This window comes from Humulus lupulus, chromosome 2 (assembly GCF_963169125.1).
Source record: "Humulus lupulus chromosome 2, drHumLupu1.1, whole genome shotgun sequence".
NCBI lineage: Eukaryota > Viridiplantae > Streptophyta > Magnoliopsida > Rosales > Cannabaceae > Humulus > Humulus lupulus.
The window spans coordinates 277,547,330-277,559,329 of record NC_084794.1 but is presented as its reverse complement, the minus strand read 5'-3'; the positions used below and the strand labels follow the sequence as shown (position 1 = coordinate 277,559,329).

General features: G+C 34.2%; 1 protein-coding gene across 1 annotated transcript; it reads left to right on the top strand.

The window, feature by feature from the left end:
* The first annotated feature begins 10,081 nt into the window (after positions 1–10,081).
* Positions 10,082–11,221, top strand: LOC133815534 (uncharacterized). Its single transcript, XM_062248366.1, has 3 exons — positions 10,082–10,271; positions 10,383–10,573; positions 10,670–11,221. Exons 1-3 carry the CDS (start codon positions 10,082–10,084, stop codon positions 11,219–11,221), a joined length of 933 nt encoding a protein of 310 aa, XP_062104350.1.
* The last annotated feature ends 779 nt before the right edge of the window (positions 11,222–12,000 follow it).

Genomic DNA, 12,000 nt, shown 5'->3' with positions numbered 1-12,000 from the left:
GTAGGAGAAAGGCAGCTTCTAGGGCCCGAAGCTGTTAGACAAGCTCAAGTAGCAGTAGTGCTTATTAGACAGCGTATGCTCGCTGCTCAAAGCCGTCAGAAAAGCTATGCGGATGCCAAGCAACGCGATGTGGAATTCCAAGTCGGAGATCAAGTCTTTCTGAAGATATCTCCTATGAAAGGTGTCAAGCGGTGCTTGAAGAAAGGCAAGCTTAGTCCCCGATTCATAGGTCCTTTTGAGATATTGGACAAAGTGGGACCAGTTGCATATAGACTAGCCCTACCGCCAGCACCAGCCGATAGTCACAACATCTTCCACATCTTGATTTTACGCAAATATGTGTCAGACCCATCTCACGTCCTCAAGTACGATACAATAGCGCTCCAGAAAGACTTAAGTTACGAGGAACGACCGGTTAGCATCCTAGATAGGGGGATGAAGCAGTTACGGTCCAAGAGCTTTCCTATAGTCAAAGTCCTATGGAGTAATCGTTCTAAACGAGAGGCAAAGTGGGAGTTGGAGGAGGACATGCAAGGACGGTATCCGGAGTTAATTGGTAAGTAAATTTTTAGGACGAAATTATTTTTCGTAGGGGAGAATTGTAGAGTCCAAGAACTTTACTTAGCTAATTATTTAGTAGTATTATAGTATGTATAGTATTATCTTTGTAACTGTGGATTTTTGGTTCAGACCGGGAATTATTTGGACTCTCTTAGTAGTACTTATAGATTTTCTAAGTTTAACCTATAGTTTAAGAATATTGATTTTAACCTAAGGTTTGATTATATGACTGATATTAAGAATAATATTTATTATACTATAAGGTTTAGATAAGGACCAATAGGATTTTAAGCACATGTTATGAATGGGTGATTAAGGATTAAGTATTTTGAGGATTTAATTTAATAAGGGTAAAAGTTTGAATGCTATAAGGTCAGTCAGCAGCTTTGAATACGTTGAGGGCTTAGTCAAGGCTGTTTACTCCATTCAAACTTAGCTAAAAATGTGTAATTTCGTGTTTAATTAATCAGCGTGTGCCGATATATCGCAGCTATAGGGGGCGATATATCGCAGCACGTAGATACAGAAAACACGAGACGATGCACGACTGCCTCGGGCATACTGGCCCAGGCGATATATCGCCTCCTTCAGTATGTTTTGAAAGTTTTTGAATTCTTTTTCCATTCAGCCTTTCAACCTCTTGATAAGTCCAGCATCTTTTTGAACGAGTCTTCAGCCTCTGCTGAACAATTATTCAAATTATTTTCACCTAAAAAGCTATTATTTTTATTCAAGTAAAATCAAGATCCTTTCATTCCTAAACTCTATAAATAGGACCTAGTACCCAGCCATTATTCATCTTTTGCTCTAAGTTCAGAGGCTGAAAGTGCTAAGTGAGTGTGAGAGTGTAAACACCTGGTTTGGGGAAATCATAAGCTTGATCCTCATAAACTTATCAAACACTTTGGGAAGTAAGGTTCTATAGTATTTCGGTTTGTGGTGTAGATTGGTCTTACAAGTCTTTAAGGTAACCCAATACTCTAGTTCATTGGTTTTATGTTATTTTCTTTCTCATAACCTTCTACTCAGTCTTCTAACCTCATTCTTATTTTGGTTAGGAAATCTAAGTTCTTGAGCAAATAAGTTTCGATAAGTATGTTTCTCAATGGTTTAGTCTTCCCATTCCTTTTCATCTCTTTTTCTTCATTAGACTCACTCTTTGTCATAATGGTTATTAGGAGTGTTCCAAAGTCCCAACGCTGTCCACATATCCCGGTAACTTTGGTAAGGAAAATAGGATAAAATCTATATGTTTTATGCTTGTGTTATCCTATGTGATTATGTTATGAAATATGTTATAAGATATGTTATGAATATGTATGTTTGTAGGCTTGGGCATATGACCCATATGACTAGCAAGACCCCAAATAGATTATGGGCATATGACCTACTTAGCTAGTAAGACCCCACTAATCTCATGGGCATATGACTTGTTTAGTCTATGGGACCCCAAGTAATAATGGCCATTATAGTATGTGTATGTATTAAGTGTTATGTTATGTCTTTATGATTATTATGAAATTTTTGTACATGAAGTATGTGTTAGATTTTCCTTGGTGGGCATTAGGCTCATTCCTTTTTGTTTTATGTGCAGGAAAATAGCTATTAGTGGTGGTAAGGTTCGTGGATGCTTGGAGATTGTGTATCGATGGTGAATGGATTCAACAAGTCGAGAGTTCGATTTCGAGGATGTAGTCTTTTATTTATGGGTTTATGTGTAATTTTTTCGCACTTTCTATGTAACTCCTTTATTTTAAATTATGTTTTGTTTTAAGACAATGGGATCCCATATCCTTCTTGATATTTTTGTAAGTAACTCTTATTTTTACAAGTTTTCTAATAAATTTATGGTAATTTTCGCAAATGTAAGTTTTATTAAGGAATTGTATGTATAGTTTTGTTAATGATCCAAAAGTCTAGAGTAGTGGGTCATTACATAAGGATTGTCAATATAACCAGTCCCTTGCATAAGTTCTTCATTTGTTTATATATTTAGGAGAAGTAATTTATAAGTCATTAGCAAGTGCATATGAATATATTTTGTTTGAAGTTACAAATTGTAATATATAATTATTCTCAAAAACACCTAAAAGGTTGGAGAAGCAAGGTTCTTTAAATTGAGGCTTGTCTTACATATTCCGCATTTGCCTTGATGAATTTTTAAACCAACTTATGATTCTTACTCTATAAACAGAGCATTGCACTTTAGCTTGAATTTTTATTGTTAACAGTCAACTTATGGTCATATAAAATGTTGTGTTACATGTAATTACCTTCTTTTTCAGTTTTGAGTTTCTATACTCGGTGATTGTCCAGAGTTTTGAGTTTTCAATAGATGATAAAGACGCCAAAATGTCATATAACGGAGCAGATAGATTATATAGATCATCTTATGTTAAACGAGTATATTATGAAATATATGAATTTCTAGCCTTGGTAGTGGCGCATTGCTAACTCTGTTAGGAGTTCTTTCATCTGCATATAACGATTGAATATTAATGATTTTGTTGAATATGTGTTTCTTTGAATGTGGTGTTTTATTACTTGTGCTTTATTTGTGAGAGTGGAAGTGTTTACTTGTGGTATTTGTGAGAGTTTCAAGATTTTAGAAAAATACAACAAGAAAGGCGTAATCATTTACAATACCCTCGTAGGACTTCATGCCATAGCTATACTGAATTGGAAGCTGATTTAGTAAGTACATATATAGAACGAATTATGCTTGATTTTATGTTTTCCTCATTTGATGTTAAACTTGACCTAATTATATTATATGCAGCAAGCTAAGTGGGGCACAATAGAGCAGATAGATCGACCTATACTCTGGAAGGAGGCCAGAAAAGATTCTTCTGGCAACTATGTCACCGAGCGTGACAAGGTCATGGGAGAGGCCATCGTAAGTTGTAAAACGTTAAATGACTTTTGGTAATTTTTTTATATTTTAGTAACAAACAAATAATTGATTAAATTTTGTACAGGAAAACATGCTTGAGCAAATAAAAGAGGGAAAACTGATTGAGATCGGAACAAATGACACCCTAACACAAGTGTTAGGTACTGCTGAGCACCTCGGTCGAGTTCGAGGCCAGAGTCGAGGTGTCACACAAAGAGACTACATTCATAAGCCTGTGGGGAGGGGGGGGGGGGGGGGGGGTCTAAGGCTTGCTAGAGTTGCCTTTTGAAATGATAACTAGAGTTTCTTGAACGGATGAGTCACAGATAGAGTAAGGGTCTAAGAGGCTTGCTAGAGTTACCTTTTGAAATCATAGCTAGAATTTCTTGAGTGGATGAGTCATAGCTAGAGTAACTTTTGAAATCAAAATTAAAAAAATATACTAGCTGTAGTATTTAGTTAGCACTTACATAGTTATCCCAAGTGAGTTCTATATTCCAAGTGAGTTAGCACTTACATATCTTGTAATTTTTAGATTTGGAACATACTGAGTTCTATTGATTTTGTCTGCCCGTTGATTCTATCTGAACTATATTGTAATTACACAAGAAATTATGAATGAATATAGTTATTGAAAATAGATAAATGAAAAAAATTCTTATATTCTACATGGGACGTCGGTCTCCACAATATTGTCGTCTTATGTATTGCAGAGAACGATGCTTGCACATAAATTGTCATCTCATGTACTGTAGGAGGATGACGCTTGAGTAGGAACTGTTTTCTCATTTACTGCAATGGATGTCACTTGCACAAAAATTGTCGTCTCATGTACCACAAGAGACAACGTTTGTATAGGAACCATCGTCTCATGTACGACAAGAGATGACACTTTTATTTAAACCGTTGTTTCATGCTTTACATGGCATGACATTGCATGGGATGACGTTATTAGAACCGACGTATGAGAGTCCATACGACGGTTTAAAACCATCGTCCCATGTCAATTTTGTAGTAGTGAATGTGTATTGAGGCAGAATGGATTCAAAGAATCGAGAGTTTCGATTTGAGGATGTAGTTTTTGTTTCTTATGGTTTTTATATGTATTTTTCCGCATTTTGTTATGTAATCTCTTTTTAATTATCATTATGTCATGTTTTGATTTTAAAACAATGGGATCCCATATCCTAACTTCAAATTTTAAGTAAGTTTGACCTTTGTCTTTTTCAAAGTTTTAATAAAGTTATGATATTTTCACTTGTAAGTTTTGTTAAAGATTAGTGTCTATGTATAGTATTCATTAATGGTCCAATGTCTAGAGTAGTTGGGTCATTATAGAGAAATCTTTGATAAACCTCCTATAAAATCATGCATGGCCTAAGAAACTCCTTACTCCTTTTACTAAAACTGAAGGTGGCAAATTCTCTATCGTAGAAATCCTAGCCCTATCCACTTCAATGGCTTTCTTAGAAATCTTGTGCCCCAATCCAATTCCTTCATTTACCATAAAGTGGCACTTTTCCCAATTAAGCACCAAATGCGACTCTTCACACCTCCTCAAAACCAACTCCAAATTAGTTAAACACGTGTCAAAAGAGGGCTCGTACACCGAAAAATCATCCATAAAAATTTCAATCCTCTTCTCAACCATGTCAGAAAATATTGCCATCATACACCGTTGAAATGTGGTTGGTGCATTACATAACTCGAATGGCATCCTTCTAAAAGCAAAAGTCCCATAAGGACATGTAAACATTGTCTTCTCTTGATCCTTCGGTGCAATTACAATCTAATGATAGCCTGAGTACCCATCTAGAAAACAATAGTAATTATGCCCGGCCAACCTATCCAACATCTGATCAACAAAAGGCAAAGGAAAATGATCTTTTCTAGTTGTCTTATTCAACTTCCGATAATTAATACGTATCCTACAACCCGTCACCGTCCTGGTTGGAATCAGTTCATTACTTTCATTCTTCACCCAGTCATACCACCCTTTTTAGGTACTACTTTTACTGGACTTACCAAAGCACTATCAGAAATAGGGTAAATCACTCCAGCATCTAACAATTTCAAAATCTCTTTCCTCACTACTTCTTTCATTGTCAGATTAAGTTTTCGTTGAGCATCAATAATCGGTCTCGCATAGTCTTCCATAAGAATTCTATGCATAACTTCAAGGGGCTAATTCCTCTTATATCAGCAAGAGTCCATCCTATAGTAGTTTTATGAGCACTTAACACCCTCAACAACTTCTCTTCCTCTACTTCTGAAAGAAATGATGAAACTATGACTGGAAGAGTCTCTTTTTCTCCAAGATATGCATAGCAGAGATGTTCTGGTAAAACCTTCAGTTCTAACACAGGTGGCTTCAAAAATAGATGGTAATGGTCTTTCCGGTCCCTCGCCCAATTCTTCGAACTTTTTACGTGTAGTGCACCAAAAAAAAAAAATTTAGTTATTAAAATTTTTGTGTTTTATTTTATTTAAGTGTTAAGTGTAGTGATTTATTTTATTTAATTGTTAGAATTGTTGGTAGCATTTTTGTGAAATTAATTGTTAAATGATATGTAATTATTTTTTTTTCAAATGTGATTATGTGAGATTTGGTTGAATGCACTAAGGTGCATGGTAGGTAGTGATGCACCCTAGTGATTGAGTATGTGCATGTGCATGGTTGCATGGTGTGCATGCAATAGTTTTCTACAGATTAATTTCCTTTTATTGATTCATTTATTTTTATTTAATTAAGGGATTTAAAAAGAAAATAAAAAGAAAGGGAAATAAAGAGGCTTGTGTTCACACAAGAAAAATATTGGGAAACAAATGGTGAGAATGGATAGAGTTGTCATTTTTTGAATCCCCGTAACCTTAGACCCAGCCTTAGTAAAATGGGTATAACATGGGCTGTGGATATCCAATTTAGACACAACTAGTACCGTTAGAAAGCTAATGAAATTATCTACATTTTTTGTGAATATCATTTTTCCTAAAACGTAACAGAAACGGGTCAAAACCCAGTCCCAAATCTCAGCACCCTAGAGTTATACGAGAATAGCATTATTTCCTTTATTAGTCATGGACAGCCAAGGAAGACAAGAGAGGAATTAGTGTGCTGTCAATGATAAAATGGATTGATTGGCTGAGTATAATTTTTAATTGAATTATATTTTGATTTAGGGAAAATAAAGGAAAATGATAATTACATTTTCCTTAGCTAGGTTTTGAAGATTGAGGCATTTAAATAGAAAATAAGAAAGAGGTTGAAGGCTCATTTGGCTTGGTGGCTGCCATGTGCTTAGAGAGAAGAGAGAGGGAGAGCTCGTGAGTTCTAGAGAGAGAGGTGGAGAAGAAGAACGTGAAGGAGAAGAGAAGGAGAAGAAAGAAGAGGCCAAGACTAGGGATCCTAAGGTATGGGTTAAGGTTCATAGCATTATATTTTGTCTCCTCTACATCTTGATTCTAAGCAAGGCAAAATGATGGTGATGATAGGTTTTGATTTTGTTGCAAGAGGATTGGAGGCTAGTGTTTGAAATCCCTAGGGTAAGTATTTGGGTTCATAGTGATGTTAATTTCTACCTCTTCTTGAATCTAAGATCATTTTTTTTCTTTTCTTCATGTGGGTTTCAAAACCCTCGGCTTGAACAAGTGGTAGTCATAGTTTGGGTTATTGTCACTATTGTCCTTGAGTTCTAGCAAGAGAGATAATGAGAACCTTTTTGTCTTATGGTTATTGTTTTTATCTTTGGTTTCTTGTGGTTTGGAGAATATTGTTTGAGAATGGTGATTCATTATTTTGTTCTCCTTTGATATATTAGATGATTAATCTTATTAAAATGTGGTGTTGATGATATCTTGTTTAAAGATCTTCTATGATCTGATGATGGGTATGTTTTGGCTTAAAGACTCTATGTGAAAATATACAAAGGTTTTAAATTGTGATCATTGAATATCTCTTTTAAAAATAACATGAAAGGATTTGATTATTTTGGCTATGGGAATTTCGGCCTAAAGGTGATATTCAAAAGCATGATGGTTATTTTTTTTATGTTTAATGTCAATTTAATCTTAGAGATCATGATAGGTTGTGGCAAGATCTTGTATGAAGTTATGATGGTTTTGTTCTTTGGAATAATTGCATGGTAATAATATATTGATAGTATATTTAACACAAGATCAAGAGTGGTTTTTTTTTCATGACTTGTGAATAAGTTTCAAGGTGATTGATGAATTATTGTATGCTCATGGTGTGATTAAAATGGTTAAAGAGGTTAGAAGCATGCTAGGGTTTGTGTTGGAATATTGTACATAAATAAGCATGAATTTTGTGAATATAATGAAAATAATGAATTTTATGATTAAACGTGCTTGCTGTTTTTTGTGCAAAAATGATGTTTTTTATGATGAGAATAATGTTTTGAGTGCTTAAATAAAATTTTCAAGTGTTTTGATGTTTTAAGAAGTTTGATGGGAAATTTAATTATGCCTTGAAATGATATTTTGTGTAAATAAATACCTACAGATTTTTTTATATTTTTTAGAAAATATGAGTTTTTAAAAATAAAGATGGTGATTTTAATGATAAAATTTGATTGCTGGAATTTTTGTTTAAAAATGTAAAATGTGTTTCAATAAAATGAATTTGATTGGTAATTTGAAATAAATAAATAACCTAAACAATGGTAAAACTTAAAAGTGATATTTTTTTTATATAATATGAGTGGTTATTTTACAAGTTATGATTTTCTTTAATTGGATTAAGAAAAATGTTGGATTTAATTCACTTGTGATTTTTAAATAATGGCTGAGAGTTTAGTTTAAAAAGTTTTAAATATAGTTATTTAATTTTCACATATGAATTTGTGTTACATAAATTTAAGTATTTAAAATATTTCAAACAAAATATATTTTTCCCACACTTAAAATTATTATTTTTCTCACATCAAAATATAAAATTCTATTAACTTAAATTAAATTGTTAGTTTTTAAGGAGACATGATAATCATAGGTATTTTCTTTTTAAAATAATTTCCAATGCCTTTGTTTTTCTTTGTAATTAAAAATAATAAATGAGTCTTTAATATATTCTTAATGGCTAAATAAAACTGTTTTTATGAAATAAAAAGAATGTCTTGGGAGATTTAATCAACCTAGTAACTTTAAGAAGATAAACAATGGTAAACAAAACATGCTACAAGTCTATTATTTTTAAAACGGTAGAAGTAAGACGCATGGAATTATCGTTTTAAACGCCACATTTACGCAATGTTCCCACGTATGCATGTTACATGCAAATTCACTTTTACGACCAAAATTATGTCTATTATGTAACCATGTAGTTTTTATTGAAAGATCATGCATGCAATATTGGTAGAATGAGCATTATTCTTTTTATGACCTTATGTGTAATTAAGCATATGTGTATGTTGTGTGTAACTCCTACCATGGGTGCACACATGAGTTATATCAGAGGGAAAAATAGTAATTATATGAAGCTAAGACATTTTATTTTGATTATGGTATAGGCTCGTTGAGAAGTTGTGGTTTTACTTAGCTTGGACCTGAGGTAAGGAAGTTAGAAAGAATTTATGATTGTTTATGCTATGAATGGTAAGACTGTTTGTATGAATGAAAATGTTATGAGTTATGAAATGCTATAATGTGATGATATGTTGGCTTGTATGAATGCTGTATGATATGAATGGATGTTAGCGTGATGAACGCAACACATCAAATAAAGAGGTCACTAAGGATATGAAGACGTAACAGAGTTATATGTAATGGTTGTTAGCGTGTTGAACGCGACTCAACAAATGGGTTACTATGGATATGAAGACGTAACCTGAGTTACTAAGGTTATAAAGACGTAACTCCAAGGGCGGACGCGCCGAGGTTATTCAAGGACCAGAGACTCCTGTTTACCTCAATGGGTGGCATGGACAAGTTAGTGGGCCATGTTCACAAGGAATTGTTTATGATTATGTTATGATGTTTGGTGATGTTTATGATTTTGTTATGATGTTCATGATATGATAGATGGCATTATTTTGACGTGGATACACTACTAGAAATATAGGCTTTTACTTCAGTGACGTGGATACACCAAAGATGAAGTGAAAGAAGCTCTTTCTTCCATTCCGGATGAGAAGGCACCGGGTCCTGATGGGTATAGTAGTGCTTTTTTGAAACACACTTGGCATATTACTGGACATGATGTTATTAAAGCAATTCTTTCTTTCCTGCATTCGGGTAAGCTGATTAAGGAACTCAATACAACCAATTTAACTCTTATTCCTAAATCTAGATACCCCAAGAATGTTAGTGATTATAGACCAATTTATTGTTGCAATGTGGTCTATAAAATAGCACCAAACTTATATGTTCAAGACTTAGAGTGATTTTACCTACAATTATCTCTGACAGTCAAAGTGGTTTTGTTCAAGGCAGAAATATAGCTCATAATATCATGATATGCCAAGACTTAGTGAGGGGTTATGGGAGGAAAAGTACTAGCTCATCTTGTATGATTAAAATAGATCTTCGAAAAGCTTATGACACCTTGGATTGGAATTTTTTCATGAAATGATGATAGCCCTTAATTTTCCTTCTAAGTTTATCAAGTTGGTTATGGTCTGTGTTACTACTCCAAGATTCTCTTTCATGATTAATGGGGCTCAAACAGGTTGCTTGAAGTCTAGGAGAGGTTTAAGGCAAGGGGATCCCTTATCCTCTTTGCTGTTTGTTATTGGTATGGAGTATCTTTCGAGGATAATGGTGGCAGTTGGGAATCATAAGGATTTTAAATATCACCCAAGATGTGAGTATTTGGAGCTTAATCATCTCTGCTTTGCAGATGATTTGATTTTTTTTAGCAAAGGAACCTTTAAAGCTATTCATATTTTACTTAGGGGTTTTCAATTGTTTACAGATACATCTGGTTTAAAAGCTAACAAAGCTAAGTCAGCCATATATGGTGTTGGGTTGCATGATGGAGATTGGAATAGGATCACTGATATGACTGGGTTTAGCAGAAGTAAGCTTCCTTTCAAATATTTAGGAATGACCATAAGCAATTCTAGAATAACTCAAGCTGATTGTGATTGTTTATTTGAGAAGATTGTTAAAAGGATTATGAGTTGGAGCTCAAGAAATCTCTCTTTTGCAGGGAGATGTACTCTTATAAATTATGTCCTGCTTTCTATCAATTTGTACTAGTCTCAATTGATTATCTTGCCCCAAATGGTGATTAAAAGAATCAAGCAAATATGTAGAGCATTTCTTTGGAAAGGTTCAGAGTATATGGACGGGCTAGGTCGAGTTTCATGGACTGAGATTGAGAAGAGTAAAAATTTTGGAGGTCTTGGCTTTTCAGACATTGGCTTGTGGAACAGGTGTGCCATTGGGAAATATGTTTGGGCTATAGCTAAAAAGGAGGATAACCTTTGGGTGAAGTGGGTTCATTCGGTGTACATTAAGGAGGCAGACTGGTGGGGCTATATGGCTCCTACAACTAGTAGTTGGTACAGGAAAAAAGTAGTTAAAATAAAGAATGAATTCAAGGAAATTATGATGCACAATATCCAGAGTTGGCCTGCTTGTACCATTGCTCAGTTATACAAGTTGCAGAAGGATAAGTCAGATGTGAAGTGGCAATATTCTTTCATTTGGGACAGACTTGGAATTCTGAAACACAAATTTGTGACTTGGCTGGTTTTAAAAAAAAGGTTACCAACTAGGGATCGACTTCTCAGATTTGGTTGTGTGTAGGATAACTGCTGTATTATCTGTGGTAAGACAGAGGAAACTCATAAACATTTATTTTTTGTCTGTGAGTTTAGTAAGCTTTGTCTCTCCAATATCCTGAGATGGTTAGGCTTTGGATCTAATAGATATGAGGTTGATGGCATTATGAACGGGATTAGAAGGAATGGGCAGTCTTCTTGTTGTAGGAAGGTGTACTGCTGTGCGTTAGTGGCTTGTGTATATCACATATGGAAAGCTAGGAATGAAGCTTTGTGGAATCATTGGGTGCCAATGGTTAGCATTGTTGTTCAAAAGGTTAAATACGATGTCTGTAATAGGGTTTGTTAAATGAACAAAAAGAAGATGAGTAAAAAGGATCTAGATTGGGTGGGACAGTTATATTTGTAAATAATTGGTGTTTGTAATTTGTTTTGAGCTTAATAAATTTTCTCTGATTTACCAAAAAAAAAAAAAAACTGAAGTAAAAACCTTTTCAAACTTTTTTACTTCGCTTTTGAAATTGGCGCTCTGAAAAAAATTACATACTACTTCGCTTTTTTTTAAAAACGAAGTGAAAAATTCAAAGTGAAGAGGGTCGTGTTTTGCTGCACAAGCCCGTGACTTATGTTTAGAGATAATAAAAATGTGAAAAAATTGTCAAGCCAAACGCCGCCCTTGTGCACCTTTTACTTCGGTGTTTAGGTAAAAACCGAAGTCGAAAGTGCACTTTCCACTTCGGTTTTTACCTAAAAACTGAAGTAAAAGGGTTATATAACCCTCTTCCCCAACCTGAACGGTCATAT